Below are 17,943 nucleotides of genomic sequence, written 5' to 3'. Positions count from 1 at the left end.
GAGCAAATGAGCAGTCAGCACTGATGCTGTCCACCAGGAAGACAGAATGGATGACAGACAGATATATACAAGGTTTTCGAGCAGGGTCCAAAATGAATACTTGTCAAAAAAAGTAATTTAGATGAGGTGAGTAAAGTAAATGGGCGGCTGGGACCTTTTAAGGAATTGCAACATAGAACGGACGAAACCACAGTGAATCAGAAGAATGATTTCCTGACCCTTGTGCTGCGTTCACACCAAACGCGAATTGAACTATTTGTGAGTGAATTACATAAAAAGTCAATGCAGAGACTTGAATAGAGGGAAACTCGCACCTGGCGAGGCAATGAAACGCATTGGGAGGCACGGTTGACGCTTGTATTTGCCGCAAGTTGAAATTTTTCACGTAATAAGGAAACAAATCCCTTGAGTAATAAAGAGCAAGAATGTGATGTTTTCGCATTTGCTGTGAACACAGCATTAATGTTTCCTCAGCTGACAAAAGTGACATCAAATCGATGTGATACGAAAACAACCGACTGAAAAAGCTCACTTATGTCATAGATTGCTAATGAAGGTGGGATTAGGTTTTTTCTGTGTCTGCGTTACGTCAGTTAAACAAAAATACGATGAACAGAACTCGTCGTAAACAACACTGACCCAATGCTGGTCAAGAAGAACTTCCTGTTTCGATTTTTTAACACTAAACAAACCTAAAAAAAAACCCGCAAGCTACGTACAAAACAACTACATGATTTTTTTTATTTTAAATCAGGCCAGTAAAAATATAAAAATATTTATACAAAAAAAAATGTTTGTAAATATATGTTTGTAAATGTGTGTTTTGCAGCTATTATGTTTGTTGTGTATATGGGCCACACTACCACCGTCCCCACATACCATCATCTTCAGCCACACGGTTCAGTCAAAAATGGGAACAATGAGCGTGGAGGGATTTTCAGCAGGCCTCTGGTAATAACAGACCTCATTATGTCCTCATTATGCCGCCGTGCCAATGTTATGATGATGTTTCAGAAATGTTTTGAACTGGCACTCCTATGAAACTCCCTCAGTAGGCCTGTGCTTCAGGTTACACTCCCATCTGGATACGGGAAGAGACGTGTTGTCCGAAGCCCGCCACATGTGTGACGAAGCATCACCTGGCCGGTGCGAATTCCACCTGGTGTCGTAGAAACAGGGCGTTGCTGATGCCTGTGGGTGGGGCTATGCTATGCAAATGAGGATGCTGGAGCTGTATCAAGCAGGCCCGGAGGCTGTGATCATTTTCTCCCACCATGCCAGCTCGGCTCCCTGATCGCTCATACAGCACCACAGCCTAATGGCAGCCCATTAACATAATTGCCAACACAACTAGTGTTCCGTGTCTGAGAGTCATTCCCTATCCTTCAGGACGAAAATACGTAGCAAGGGAGAGAGAGACGGGGAGGGGGAAAATACAGAAAGGAGGAATGAAAGGACGGGGGGATAGTGAGTCATACTGCAAACCATGTAATGCTATTATCATATTGAAATTATCTACAGAGGTGAGTAAGGAGCATTAGAAAGGATGCGTTTGGATGAGATGGACATTATAAGAGAGAGAGAGAAGGAAAAGAAAAAGATTTCGGAGGAAAGAAGTGGAAAAATAAAAATCTTAAGGAGCAGAAAAGAGAGAAAGGAAGCTTATTGGTGGGAGGCCGGTGTTCAGTCAGGCGGATGCCTGGCGCATGCTGGAGCACAAACCAACCTGCCAGGCAAAATGAAATTCCCATTATTTTTAATTAATCCCTAATTAAAATATATTACTCCACAGATTCCGCAAATCTCTCTTAATATGCAAATGCAGCCCACTGAAAGATATTTACATATCATTAATTAAAGTAGTGCATTCTTTCAGTCTAACGAGCTATGGTCCAAGTCTGCCAAAGAAAACCCCAGCCTACACAGCAGAGAAACCAGAGAGAAAGAAAGAGAGAGAGAGAGCGCAACAGTGTTCTGGACAACAGGAGAATGGCAATATGGCTGCCAATGCCATCACACGGGGAAATAATGGCTACACATTCAGGGGTGTCCAAACAATTTTCTTAATACAACACTTTTCATCATAAAATTGTGATATTTTTATACCAATTTTACTGAAATGTCAAATTAAAAACAGGGTTTTTGAAAAAAAATCTGAATTCTTAGAGGCCATCCACACAGAGTCAGCTGATTATGAAAACATGTCAGCTGTATATTTAAACATTTTGTATCGCATCGGCATTTCGTCCAGAAGGATCCGGGGTTTTGGAAGCAATTTTTGAAACCCGGTCTCAAGAGTGGATAGATCTGAAAATGACACCTATGACATGTTTTCTGAAACATTGATGTCATCAGCCGGCGTGCAGGGTTTTTGCTCATACTCCAAGTCCGCTTTTCCGTTTTTAGTGTATCTCTGTGGTAGAATTACAGTGCCACATACTGATTTGCCATGTATACTACCGTTTGAGTCGGTTTCAGTGGTTTAATGTGTATGCAGATATTTCTTGAGACAACGGCATGTTTACGGAATTAAAAGGAAAACAGTCTGGCTTCGTGTGGATGTGGACTTAGCATGTGGTTTGTTACAATGGGCATTCTGTTACTTATTTTACATCTTAACATTCTTTTGTTAAAATTTTCTTAAAAGTGATAATTCCCCCCTAAATGAAAATGCTGTCATCATTTACAGGTCCTCTTGTCACTTCAAACCTGTATCACTTTCTTTCTTCAGTAGAACACAAAATATGATATTTTGAAGAATTTTGGTTACTGAGCAACGGCCAATAAAAGACCAAAACAAGTGAATGGCTACTGCCATTGTTCAGTTACCAAAATTCGCCAAAACAGATTTTTTGGTGTTCTGCAGAAGAAATAGAGCCTAAGAATTTTGCGCTCATTATATTTTGCACTAAAAAAGATTTGCATATTATACACCTGTAAAAATGATTGTACTAACCTTTGTATGACATGAAACCCTCGGTTTATGTTCGGCAGATATGCTGCCAAATTTGACTCGCATGCACACACTGTAAGTTTCATTTGAGAGGGGGTACAATAAATGGAGGCGGATGGGCAGAATTCATTAAGTTGATAACCGCGGGCTCCATTACACAACTCCACAGCACTGTAATGACTTCTGAGGGTTGGGGGAATGAAAAACACAGCAAAAAGAGTAACATGTAGAAACAGAAAATGAAAGTGAGAATGACAGAAAGAGAGAGGACATCTGAGAGATACAGAGGTTGGTTGTGGGGTTTCCACCAGCTAATAAGCTTCATTATTGCTAACCGTGTCCAAATTGCAATAACACAAAGCTTGGTTAATAAAAAAATGGAACGGAGGTTAGTTTCTACAAACAAAAAAGCTTTAACAAGTGCTTTAGTTCACAGGTGTAACCTCTGCCCACCAGACGGTCATTTGACACCAGCGGTTTAAGTGGCTAATTGCTAAAACCGACATACTGTGGAGGGGAAGCGCTCCAGGAAAAATGATCATGACACCTACAAGACAGATTTATAGAACACTGTGTCTGTGCTGCCGTTGACTTATTACAACGCTTGTGAACGCACTGTTCAGCATGAGATATAATGTACCACATTGGTGTCTGTACTTCCTGTACTGTTTCAATACATCTCTACAGTTTCACATGACTGTATTATCGAAACAGCTACGGATGAAATGTTAACGTTAAGTTTTATTGTGTTATGGGGTTAAGCTTGATTCTGAAACACTGTCAGCTCCACAAACTGCTAACATGGAGCTGTGTTACAAGATACAGATTTAATTCCAACTTTAATATCCTTCCAGCTTAAAATGTCATTTTCTTTTAGTTGCATAGTACACCAATTCTTTAAACGACTAGCAAGTGTGTAGAAAACTTTCCTCTTAAAAGTTGTCATAAAAAGAGAAAGAAATGTGTCTGTCAAAATAGTGAGATGCTGGTATTCGAAGGCTTTGAATGATCACTGATCTATCGTGTGGTCCTTCCTAATGATAATCATGATTCTTAATGGCAGGCCATTCATTTCATAAATCCTATCGGGCTTGATTGCTGAAGAAGTTTAAAATCCATCCTTCATTAATGTTAATGGGCTTCTTTAGTGGAGGCCAGTTGTGGTTAGGTCTACATGGCAGATTTCCCAGGATGGTTACATTGATTCCCTCCACACTGAACCCTGATTGGCACAAAGACCCATCAATCTCGAACAGGATCCACCCTGTTGGCTTATTTTAAACCTCCTTGGGCAATATAGTGAGTGCTGACAGCTCATGAAGTGCAGGGGCTAACAATGTGCAGGATTCGTTATTTGTATGACTGGTTATTGAAATCCCACAATGGATCATAATAGCTGCTATAAACAAAAGCGTCTATGAAAAAAATCTTGGTGACATCTCAGAAGAGACTTAAATGAGGAAGAGCAGAAATCTACGACCCCTTACAAAGTGAAAACTATTTATAAAGAACAAAGGAGCGACTTTTTAAGGGTCGAAGTGAAAATCCATTACAGCAAAATTTCAACATCCAACTTGATTCTTGATCTTAAGAAGATTTAATAGATTTTATGTAGGTTTTTAAATCAACTGCGGCATTTCGATTTTCATTCAGGTTGTTGACTTATTTACCATACATGTATCTTATGATGTGACGCTGCAAAAATGTTGTAAAACAAACCGTTAATAATATTATTTTGTTTTATTAATATTAATATTTACAGTATAAAATAGTTTATGAGAGATTTATCTTTATAGTTATTTTTTCAAAAATTTTACTATCATACCACAAAACACATTTACGGTTATATTTGTCAACTATTTACATTTATACATTTGATGAAGATTATTCATCTCTTACAGTGCATTTGAAATGATTCACTTGCATTGGATTTGTGTCTATACAATAGAAGTGAATGGGGGCCAGTACTGTTCGGTTACCAACTTTATTTTAAATATCTTTAGTGTTCAGCGGAAGAAAGAAAGTCATAAAGGTTTGAAATGACAAGAGGGTGAGTAAACTATGACTATCACTTTAAGCTTTACATTTTACATGTGTTCCATGGGAATCAAACCCACTATGCTCGTGCTTTAACATGCTCTATCAGTTGAAATATGGGATACACTTACCACAGTGAATCTAATATTAAAATGTGTCCCTTAAAAATATATGAGCAGCAATGGACATTTACAATAAAGGCACTAGCTGAGCCACACCTGAACTCTGCAATATTTCAACATTTACTCCTAATAAAACTGTTCACACCGTGGAGATTGTTTCACAGATAACTGATTTAATTTGTTTTTCATTACTCCCTTTAACAAACTACAAGTAAACAAAGAAGCAAGGTGTGTCAGGTTAATGTCAGATTTGCAATAAAAACAATGTTCTTACACTTTATTTTCTGCATTAATGTCTTTCTAGTGGTCCTGTGACCGTGGCATTCTGGGACATTAAGCATTATAATTAGAACAACTCCTCATTCTCCAATTAACCTACACAGCCATATTTCACAAACAGCTAATAACATTCACACCAGTAACAATCCGCTAACGTAAATACATTACCTGAAGTATAGTAGCTTTGGACAAAAAGTACTGTTAAAAATGTACTTGTATCTGTTATCAGGACACCCTGGTTCATTTAACAAAGACATAAGTAAATCTAGCAGTACACCCACAGTGTGTGAGGCATCTCGCCTCATATTTTATGCTGACACACTTTAATATAAAGACGAATGTGGCAGGGAAAGAAAAAAAATACGGTATTAATATTTTATAAGGCGCCATGTTTCCACCATTCCATTGAGAGTAATGGGTGTGCAAGTGCATGTATCTGGTTAGGGTACGTGGTATCAGGTAGGTGGAGGGGGGGCACTTTAGTTTAGACACACTAAATTTGGACAGTAAGGAGTATCGCCCTGTCAGCCCGGAACACCTCACATTTGAAACGGCCCATTTAACGCCAGCACGCGCCTAGCCGCTGCGCTCATTTGCATACTTCAGTGCGGCTCTGATGGATGAAGATGGATGAGAGAAAATCAACCTCGCTGAAACAACTGTTATATCAAGGTTAAACTATCCACAAAGCTCTTAACCTGTGCAGCTTTATCTCCCCGCTGCCTCTGCCGATATCAATTCATCAATAGCACCTTATCGGGGAGGATTTCCGAAAGACACGTGCTATGAGGTCTGGTAATAGAAAATCAAATGAAAGCAGGTGTATGCAGATATACGGAGAAGTCTGGTTGCGATGCTGTCGGGGATAAAAGAGAGGAGAATGCTGGAACGCAGCAACAGGAGCTGCCTGGCTTTAGTACCTGTGGGTCTGATGCACACCTATGTAAATATTTATGAACTACTCAAGTATGGGAAAAACTTAAAGCTACAATGTTTTAATTTCGGATCGTTATATTTATAAGAAAAAGTGTTTTTTAGCATGTTTGCTATGGTGTCATAATTCATTCTGAATATTGTCAATTATCACAGGATTACCTATATTTGCAATTGTGACAACCAAATTTGAAAAAACTAGGCCATGGCACCAACAGTGTATGTAGGTGTCCAAACAGGCAGTAAAATAATCAAATGTATATTTTAAAAAGTTTAAATGATGTTTCTGAAGCTGTCCTACAGTATTATTCACCCATGTGTCAAAATCTTTTAAATTGGATGTGTATTGGAGCGCCCGGAAACCTCAGCCTTCAAAAAGACAGCAAGAATGGTAAAGTACACAATGTCACCAGCTGGTGTGACGACACGAGCCTCTCGACGAGAGCCATACAGTCGATAAGGACATGATGGTGGAGGTTTAGCTTCAGGTCGAGGTAAACTCTACTGCACATGCCTTGACATCTCACTGTTCCTCTTTCTGGCAGGAGGCTTGAAATGTAATATATCACTGGAACAGCCTTCTTCCTCCCCAGCTCCCCAAATGCACACACACACCTGCCACCCATGTTCCGCCTGTGCTCTTAGCAACGGAAGACCTAGTCAAGAACTGCTAAAAGTGGTTATGTAGGACAGCAGAGCACAATGCTGATTATGCACAAGGCAAAAAAGGAAAATGACAGTCATTAATAGGATTCCTGGAGTTAACTGCCCATAACTAACACTGCCGAAGGCGAGCTGGAACACAGGAGGAACAGGAAGTGTGTGTGTGCGCGCGTGTGTGTCTGTGGGGTATACAGGAAAGGCTAGCACACACTGTACAAACAGTTCTTAGTTTAGAATTGAACTACAATAGCAAACACGTAATTAGCCAAAAGATGCAAGACCTGCATCCTCAAGGTCAACAGCTATTGAATATTTAGCGCTCAGCGTGGAGGAAATAATTACCACCCACCTAATTACAGAAGATGACTGTATATTGCAATTCCATCAAAAATGCACCGTATCGACCTAGAGTAAATTCCTTCCTTATCTAACATGTTTTTGCAAGGGGAAGCCCACTAAGCTATCGCAAGACCTTGAATTCCTTGCCACATGAGGGGTTTCTGCGTTTCCCCTCGATTAAGCTTCCGTCAGTGTTGAGGGCAGATTGTGTCACGGTTCTTCAGTGTGTGTGTGGTGTTGCCAGGCGGCCATGGCGAGCACTGACCCCTGCTAAAGCTCCTGCTCCTCACCCCGCTGTGCTAAAAGCTACCTACGCGTCCGTCGGCCACCATGTTGGGAAGTGATCCAAATCCACCTCTTCGCACTCCCCCTGCATGCTCTGCTCCTCCGCAGCCAGGCATGCATTCGGTATAACGCAGGGCTGAAAGGCTGAAGTGTGTACTTTTGTCGATGTTGAAAAACTTTCGTCTATATTACCAGAACAACACTCAATATATGGTGTTAACTCTAAGACAGCAAAATGTTTGAAATGAGATAGATAGATAGATAGATAGATAGATAGGATAGATAGATAGATAGATAGATAGATAGATAGATAGATAGATAGATAGATAGATAGATAGATAGATAGATAGATAGATAGATAGATAGATAGATAGATAGATAGATAGATAGATAGATAGATAGATAGATAGATAGATAGATAGATAGATAGATAGATAGATAGATAGATAGATAGATAGATAGATAGATTCCGAAAATATTATCAGAAAGTCTCAGTCACTATTCTTCATTTGCCCACAAACTTCAAAATCGTATGCGCTGACACCTAAAACCACTTCAATGCTTTAAAGTTTTGCCAATCATATGCAGACACCGCACGACGAGCTTGCTGGCTTAATTCATCATTCCTCTCCCTCAATCTCACAGAGAGAAAATATGTGTACTCGTGTATGTGTTCACCAAGGGGGTTACGCAGGCTCATAGCCAGCCCTTTTGTTTCTCACGGCAGCGCCAGGTTCATTAGCATAAATTAGAATATTTCACGGCAAGAGAGCGACTCATAGCTATGCGTTACCTTCACATAACGACACACGTCCTCCCGTACCCCCCCTACACCATCTCCCTCGCCCATTGTAACATCTAACCCCCCGCTGATTAAAGAGAGTGGAGGGGATCTTTAGCACAGGCACACCATGCCAATAGCATTACATTAATCTGCATTAGAAGCATTCATTACATAGGAAAGCGCTCAAGCAACATGCCTCTTCCCCAGTAGACTCTCTATATCACATCATTTGGAGTAAGTATATGGAATGAATATGAAAATGCTCTTCCCTGTTGAGAAGTACCTTGAGTACTAAAACACGGCTGAGGCAACACTTAAATTGTTTGGTGAAACCTAGCAAAGGTAGAAGATGTCAGATATATTTTATTAGTCTAATACCTTCAATATGTGAAATAAAAACACGGAAATGTCATTTTGGGGGATTTGAAAAGCTAAATAATATGTGTTAGGTTACATACTGTAGCTGCGGTGTGGGTCCCCAGTTCTTTGCCATTTTCCTGACACAACGGCGAATAAATGTTGATCAGTGTTGATTCCGTCCAATGAGCACATGTCGACTGACAGTGTTCTTAAACTGCAGCGAAAGCCGGCCATTAATCTTGGTCTGGTTTAAGTAGCATTTATTAATTTGTGTCATTTTTACTAAGTCGTGTCGGGAAGGGGCGCTCGCCAGTCCGTGTTTGACTGCTCGCATCAGCGGGGGAAAGTGGGTGGGGGGGATGATGGCTAGGGGGAATATGAAGGGGGGGTCTTTTATGTATTGCGCGGCTGCCACTGCTGTCGACGAAATCAAACAGCGGGACATGGGGAACGGCAATTCGAGGCCTTTGAATTAAACTAAATGAACTCCCGGGGTGTTGGTATGGCAACCATAGCTGGAGACGGCCCCGCCTTTTACACTTAAGGCACGTAAGGAAATGAATGAATTGAAATGTGTTTGTAACAATGAGGGTTTTGACTGGGTGGAAATGGCAGATAGAGCTCTAATGCTGTTATATGGATCACAGCCACTGACTGCACCGCTGAGGGGCTGAGACTGACTCCACAGAGACAATAACAGCATCTGCACAGCCTTTTACTGTAATTCAGTTTTTTACATTGGGCTACAAACTGCTCCGCAGACTAATATCAGACCGAAAAAGCACCATCGCATCTGCAAGCAAATTTCCTCTCCAAAGCAATTTTTAATCCAATAAGTGAGTAGATGTTTTCGCTGTAATGGCTCTGAATATGATATCTGTCAAACAACTATGAACAAAGCTCAGTTTGCAGAATGCGGGCAGATATCCTCAGTGGAGTGCGCTGTGGTGCCTTTATGCGCTTTAGATGCATTGAAATCTTTCTTAAAGGAAATTACCGTTTCTATCACTGTCCCTTCTCATAAAACGAACAATGACAAACAATCAATTTCACTAGAATATGATGTTGTGACATTTGCTTTACTTCATGTAAAAACTTTTTCAAACAGCATTTTGATCATTGTTTTACAATTACTTTACAAGCAGCTTGAAATTTTTAAGCTTGAAAAAATTGCACAAAAATTTCACAAATTCTGTCCTTTGTATTACGCCCCTTTCACAAACTCTCTTTGAATGTAAAAAAAGTAATACTATGCTTACCACAAAGTCCAAAAATAATGTTTAGTTTTCCACAAACTCGAAACCTCCGAATGATTAATTTCATGTGTTGTGATGCCCTTCACACAGGCACAAAAACAAACATACATTTAGGGGGTGTTTTGGTCCTAAAGCAACGTGCATCTATGTTAAACATCATGTTGGTCAGCTGCCCAAAGCGTCTTTCTTAGTCTGCTTTTTTTCAATCTAACTAAACACAGTATAAAATAGGGTTTTGCATCTTTCATTGACCGTCTGCAAGAGGAAAACGCCTCCGACACAAAAACCGCTCCTTCGCTATTCACACGGGCAACCTGTTATCAGAGCTAATTAGAGACTCCCACCTCCGTTATACATTTCTGTAATTAGGCTCTTAAAACATGATTAACATGTCTCAATTACGCCAGTCATCATTTGCATAATTTATAAGGAGCTCTAATTGCGAGTGAGTTTAGACTTGAAGCCGGGTAATAACAGAAACACACAGGAAACATTATGCTGCTACTGAGGCATGTCCGTTCCAACGGCCCCAAGTATGATTAGCAATCACGTTCCAAATAAAACAGGAGGAGAGTCTCCCCTCATGTAGCCGTAGCAAACGCAATATTTCTCCGCAATCCACCACGACAGTCGTTAGATATCCTGCCAGCTTACAAATCATGCAGCACACAAACAACGAATGATTTAAGAAATGAAGCCCAAACTTTATTAAGCGCCACGTTGCAAATACAACAATAACGTTGTACAAAAAACTTTTGAATATTACAGCACTCCAAAAATAAACCTAGTATTAAACTACACTACAACAAAACAAACATGAGTTTTTATATTGTTTATTGTTTAGTGTATGAAAAAAGACATGTAAAAAATTCTGCAGCTGACGTAATTATTCACAAGGATGAAATACATTTGAGGCTGCATCACTCATTTGGATGTGTGCACATGCCAGGTTAGATGATAGCGGCGTATCAAAGTGCTCCCCACTTACCAGAATGTATAATTTGCTGAACGGTACCATAAATTAACTTCTTACTCATTTGTTTAAACACCTTAACTCCAAAAAAAAGGAAAAAAAATCCACTCTGCTTGGCATTTAACACCGGCCAATGATTTAACATACAGCGAGTTCATCCCTAGGTTAAATTTAGCTTTAAAATTAAGTTTATTTTTTTAGCTCTCTTTACCAGAGGGCAAATGTACATCCATGTGAAACAGGCCTGATGAAGGTCCCAAGGGTACAGCGGAGCACAGGTCTGCAACCTGATACCCACAAACCTCAAACTTTCCATACACGTCCATCTATAAGTGCCAGTTCACTGAATTCACACACACACACACAGGCAGAGGACTCCGATTTCCAAGAACACACACTACACATAAATAAACAAAAACTTTGAATAATCTGAAACACTTGCGGAGCTAAGGCAATCTTGTTTGAAATCCCCCACCCCAGCATTGCATCCTGTTCTGTGAACTGCCGTACAGCACCATGCTTGTTTATACACGCAAGCCGGCTTGTGTCGTGTTTGCTCGGTCAGGGCCTGTGTAAAAATACACGATGAGGTCAGAAGTTCAGGTCTGCTCCGTCCGCTGCTGGCACACCGTACGGCCCCACTTGTCAGCTGCTTGCCAGAGGACGGCTCATCACCACGGCGCCCTCCTGAAAGACTGTCAACACGCTGACGCCACTAACACACAACACGTGGTCCCTACGCCGGGCATCTCGCAGTCGCGTCAATCTCTGTGAGACGGTCATAGGTTACAAAGAATTACAAGAGCGGTGTCATTTCACCCCCTCCCACAACACGTCTGGAGATAAAATATATAGGCGGTGTGAAAATGTATTATTCCTGCTGATTGAAGCGTGCTGTGTTCGAATAGGAAATTTCCAAAGTAAGGTGAAAGATAAATAAAAAAAGCCTAAAGACACGTTTCTTAGACACTTGTTTCCAATCGGTTAAATGACCTCCACAGTCTGTTATGAAAGCAAAGACACCACCACAGCACGCTATGCCATTTCAACAAAACAGACCTGCTACGGATTTAATAACCTCGCTTTTCTGTAATCCACCTGGGACTCTGCGGCTGCAACGACGTTAAACCGTAAAAGAGGCTGACTTTTTATTAAAAAAAGGAAAACATTTAAAAGGGCCTGATAAAAATGGTGGCAGCTCTCGTTTCGGGCGCTCCGCATTCAGCACATTTGCAGTAAATGTCACGACAGAGGTTTCAAGCCATTTTCTCCGTGGCAGTGGTGGATTTTTAGTGGTGTCTATCTGCGTAGTGTGAAATTACACCCTCACATTAGGACGCGAGTAAGCGAACTGAGGTAAAGCTCACCACTAATTCTGTAGGAGAGAGGGAATACAAGGACCTTTCAAATCAAACTAAGGGTCAAGGGTTTATGTATATTTAATGTTTGCTAAACTAAGCCGGCTGCAGCAGCAAAACATCATCAAAAATCTATCACGAGTAAATGCAACACTTCAGTAGAATCATACCTGATGCCTTGTCACTCCTTTTTTTTTTTTGTGTGTTATTTTTAATTATAAGGCAAGCCAGGGTACTATCAATAGCATAAAAAGGCAACAACAGCAACTTTTTCTGTGAAAGTTGGGAGCTTCAAAACTCAATTCCCAGGCCAGGGCTCTGAAATCTACCAAAATAGCCTACAATAACTGGCAACAGGCCTGAATGTTTGACGCTTTAAATAAAATATATTTATAGCAAAAAATATTGTATCTCCTGTTTCACTTCACACAAAAAACTCTTTTTATTTTTCAAACGGCCTCACAAATACAGAAATTGTCGAATGCTCATTTTTAATACAAACACTGATCAAATGAAAGTTAGTCTGATTTCAACACTCCGATGCTTCAAATGAGCTCCTGAGAGAAAATAAAGGAAGGGACAAACACAGAACCCCCCACACACGAACACTCGCAACAAAAACAACACCAGGGTTGCGTTCAAGTACAAACAAAAGCTCAACATGAGGTGTAGGGGGGCATCTCACACTGTTCACTGAGGTATGAAGAGGATAACACGAGACAAAACAAAGACATCCCCACAACAAACAAACAACTAATTCACACACGGGAGAATGACATCAAAATAGCCTCCACAACTATAATAAATGCCTGTCAGGGTAAGGGACTTGCTATGTTTTCACCTCATCTACTAATAGTGTGTTTGCAATGCCCTGCGCCTATCAGGGTTCCTCTATCCAGTCAAAAGCCCTGCAGGTTCCTGGTTGCCAGGAACTGTGGGAAGAGAAGCAGGAGCAAAAAGCCAGGAAGAGGTCCAAGTCACTTTGTTCTTCATCTTGGAAACGAACTCTGAATGAACCCAGGGTGACGCCAGGCAGTTCAAAAGAGCCAGGCATAACTCTTTTCCTCCTTGGAGAACCTTACTAAACAACAGGAAGAAAAAAAGAGAGGCAGAGCGATCCTACTGCCATGAGGCCCCTCTGATCGCTGACATGGTGGCCCTTCTAAGCCCTCTTCATACGGTCGGGATTTTACTGAAAGGATTGGACGGCTCTCACCGCAGAGACTGTGGAACAGAGCCAACTTCGGCTTCCAAGTAATAAAATCTTTATAAATTACACTTTGAGCTTGATTAGTAGAACGATACGGTGGTGTTTTTCTTTAACTTCGTCATTTGCTATTGTTTTTCACTACACCAAACTACCCGAAAGCCTTTACTCTGGTACGATCGCATAATCAAAGCAGCATGTTCATTTAGCCTTAATGCATAGTAGTTCTGGTGGACTTTCTAAATTGTTCTTGAAGCCTAATGACTTCTGGAAGAAGTGCATTACTCAGCCTTAGCGGGATTTTTAATACACACGTATCCAAAACCAACTTTGCCACTGCATCTAGGCAGAGAGCACTGCTAAAAAAAATGTTGTAGCAACGAGTGGAGTTTATCAAAACCACGAGGTTGAATATTCAAGATGTTTGCATGAGGAAAAACTAAACAGTTAAATCACAAGACACTGAATAAAACAGCATTATAAATGTATGTATTTCAAATTAAAGCCATTAGTCTTTTCATATTCTAATGGCTATAAAAGTTTTAAACTGAAAGTAAAATAACTAAGATAAAAGTCACATCTGTAATGCTCAGTAAAGGGTTTAATTTAAACCAGAATACTCTGCAATGCACAATGCTGTATTAAGCAATACACTAATGCACAGCTGCACAAATTACAACCCCATCACCCATAATAATGATAGTTATCTATTTGAGGAATTAACATGTTCTGTTTTAATAACAGAATATTTGAATTGCATAGATTTTACTGTTATTATTGTAATATCAAATATTTTCAAATGTTGACACAATGCATTCTTTAATCAAATTGTAAATACTCCTATCTCAATATCTAATAATCCACACTGTCATGAGATACTTAATAAATTACTGCATTAAAGAGCTCTCTACAAAAAAATCCATATTTCAATATTCGGTTAAATGTAATAACTGATTTGAACACAGCAGAGCATACGTACACAGTTTCACATTTTGCCTTTCACTCTTTACATAATAGACAAGAAAAACTCACCTGTTTTTTCTTTTATTTCACAAAGGACATTGAAAAGAGCCGGCTTCATTCTGTGACAATTCAGTGCATGTTTCCTAAAAACACAGACAAAAAATAAATACCAACTTGTCAAAATGAATGACCTGTCAAAATACAGGCATTAGGCTTAGAAAGAATATCTGCTGTGTGTGATGCAGGCATGCTGTTGAGAATTTTACAAATTGTATGTAAAGGAAGACATCTGACAAATGGCTATATATTGTGCAACAATTTTTGGATGCATGTGTAAATAAAAAATAAGGTCAGAACATTCAATCTGCATCATGACTTGGAGCATAAAATGAAATTGCAAAGTGATTTGACTTTGGACTACTCTTTAGGCTTAAGATGGTGTTCTTCATTTAAAGAAAGAGGCTAAAATGAATTACTAAAATTAAATAATAAAAGCAGACAACAATTCAGTTAAGAAGTACTTCAAGTCACTGGGCAATTATTAGACTTTTTAGGTGGCTTTCAGTGCAAAATTTATTTCTGATTTAAATAAACCAGCCTATTTTTCCTGAAAATGACTTTTTACATAAATTTGCATGCACTCGTTGTGTTACATTAAAACGCCTGTATTCTGCTGTTGGCTTACATGGTCATATAATAAGATAATAAACAATTATCTTATTACCTCATCTCTTCTTGCATCTATGTACTATCGTACATTTTATGAAAAGCAATCATGTTTATTCCAAAATAATACAAAAGCCTAAAGCCACATCTTTTTCATACTTTAGTGGACTTTCTGACAAACGCCTGAGATGCATTTTTAAGCAATTTATTTTCTTGCTTAGATCTTAGATGCTTGCGGTCCAATAAATAAACTGGATCCACCCGCAACATGTAGTAAGTCTATATGGCACTGAATCAATGCGGTTTCTCATTTGTATCCTGCGAGATCCAAAGCAATTGGAAATCGAAAGGGTGCATCTGGGAAGTAGACAGTCAAGACTGTTTACATAGATGCTTAAAGTGACTGTAAATGCAAAATTCGGTTTTGCAATTTTACACCGAAATAAAAGTTTCAAAGAAGACGTTAAATGAAAGTTTGCGATATATCGTCGCTTGGCTTCAAGCGGAGCTTAAAAATGATGGCCAGCTGACTTGTTAAATACTGCCGACCTAATTCTGCACACTACTGTTAAGTTCATCATAAAATATATATATTACGCAAAAATTCTAAAACCCATACCTCGCCTGTGCTTCGTCCAGACTTTGGTCGGTTATGGTCATGATTTGTTGTAATATGTCTCCAATGTCCTGTTTTCTTCCATCGGCGTCTCCTCCTGTACCATCCTGCATATGCTGCGCCAGGCCAGGGTGTCCGGCCATGCCCACCCCGTGAGAGGAGTGCATCAACCGGGGCTGATCATCCATCCTTGCCGTTGTTCTCTAGACTCAGGACACTTTTTTCTCTGCTTGCCCAACGGAAGGAATATCTCAGAAAATTCCTTCAGAAACCCCTTGAACTCTCTCCGTCACTCCCCCTTTTCTTTCTTGATTTCTGGAGCTCGCTTACAACATGGAGAGGGAGAGGGGAGAAAAGGCAAAGCTCCCTCTCACAGCTGGTTTGGGTGAAATCTGATCTGGAGAGCTGCTTTAGGATCAAGCCACTCCTGCCATCAAAGCAAAAACAACAGAAAGCAACTTTGTATATGGGCTGCTCTAATCCTGCGTATTCTGCGACTCTGACGCGTAACTCCTTGTTTCCTTTGACAGCTTTGCGATTGAAACAGATTTGAGACGCGCTTTGAAGGCGTTAAACGTGGGGAGAGAAGTGCTTTTGTTTCGCACAGGTCTGCTGGTAAGACTGACACACAACGAGAGACGCCGCCCACCAACACTGACACATACCGCGCACCACGCCCACCGACGCTGAAACAAACGGACAGGGTCCCGCCCAGTCGCTGCCGATTGGGGGAGAACGTTTTTTTGGTCCCGCCCTGCTTCTTTTACGACACGTCAATCATATTTCCGAGGGAGGTGGGTCGCCGTAATAAGCTTTAAGATGTGGCGTTAGCGCCGGCACTGGACAGGGTGGTAACACGGTGATGGATAGGGGTTGAACATGAAAATAAATAATGGTGTGCGCGCGAAGCATTGGGCATTGCCTTTTTTTTCACAGAACCAGGACGGGACCTCCATTTTATCTCAGTCTGTCAATGGACAAAGTCATTAAAGATTAACATCACTTAATTTTCATTTGTCTTAAATCATTTATGGGTCTGACTGGGCTTTTACAAAGCATTGTAAGTGCCAGTGTTATAATAAAAGTGGTACAGCGAGACAAAGAAAAACGGAAATATTTGTTTTCTCTGTTTGCAGACAAAATTGTCATTATTCTGCTAAAAAGACCTCCATATTACGCTCCTGAAAAACACCATGCATGCCATGGCCACTCAATGTATCTCGGAAAATTTATCAGACAGGCAGTTTGCTGAGCCATGTGGTCTATTTAACGGTATTAAATTCTCTGGCTATTGACATGGACCCCAGAATGTGGCAGAAATGTCACGCTCTGGCTGCAGGTGCTGAGGAAAGGACCAATAAAGGGAGTGTTAAAAAGGCAGTTTCTGATGCTTGAGTACCCATCAGTGGAGCAAATATTCAAGGAGCGCGGCTTCGACTATTCATGCAATGTCTCATCACTGCGCTCAACATATGAGGTGTGTCACCTTCCATTATGTTCCTTATGAGAAATGACACCAATTTAACCTGCTCTACTTACAAGCACTGCTGATATATACTGATTGTAATATCACCCATTTTTTTATTTTATACAAAAATCATCATTTTCTGAGAGCAAGCGGTTATGTGCGTCATACTGTATAAATCATACAAAGCATTACGGGTGGAGATAATATTCAGAGCTCATTCAGTGCTGTTTCAAAAATGCTGTTTTGATGGGAAGATGATGAATGCTTCATTAAGCCTCTAACCAACAAGGTTGACATAACAAGAACAAAATGAATATTTCCCAAGCATAAATCTAACTGTACAACCTTGATTTACAATTCATTTCATTCTGCATATAGAATTCAATAACGCTTTAAAATAGAAATGTATATTTTTAAATGAACTCCCGGACCAGCCAAATGTCTAGCAATAGAAACATTGTGATGTTTCTCGATGAATGATGGCACAAATGTGATCTCGGTAAAAGACATTTTTTACACCACAGCAGAAGTTAAATCGATCCATCAGATTTCTCATTAGTTCAAGTCGAGGAAGAACTAGTTAATGATACAAGGAATTGGCGCTGCACCTGTGATAGTATCTGAAGACTGCTGGGCTGGAACAGATGTATAGGCTATGTGACCTTCCTCTGTGGAACCAGA

General features: G+C 40.2%; 1 protein-coding gene across 3 annotated transcripts in view; it reads right to left on the bottom strand.

The window, feature by feature from the left end:
* The window catches only part of pbx1a (pre-B-cell leukemia homeobox 1a), a 53,495-nt gene extending 37,081 nt beyond the window's left edge, over nt 1-16,414 (bottom strand). For all 3 annotated transcript variants that reach the window (XM_056744020.1, XM_056744023.1, XM_056744021.1), the window contains exons 1-2: nt 15,798-16,414; nt 14,582-14,655 (exon numbers count right to left, since the gene is read on the bottom strand). In XM_056744020.1, coding sequence (XP_056599998.1) covers nt 14,582-14,655; nt 15,798-15,982 — 259 coding nt within the window. In that variant the 5' untranslated portion in view covers nt 15,983-16,414. The remainder of the gene's footprint in view (nt 1-14,581; nt 14,656-15,797) is intronic.
* Between the last annotated feature and the right edge of the window lie 1,529 nt (nt 16,415-17,943).

Source organism: Triplophysa dalaica, chromosome 3 (genome assembly GCF_015846415.1).
Source record: "Triplophysa dalaica isolate WHDGS20190420 chromosome 3, ASM1584641v1, whole genome shotgun sequence".
Taxonomy (NCBI): Eukaryota; Metazoa; Chordata; class Actinopteri; order Cypriniformes; family Nemacheilidae; genus Triplophysa; species Triplophysa dalaica.
The sequence above is the reverse complement of the archived record's forward strand: the minus strand, read 5'-3'. Positions and strand labels throughout refer to the sequence as shown.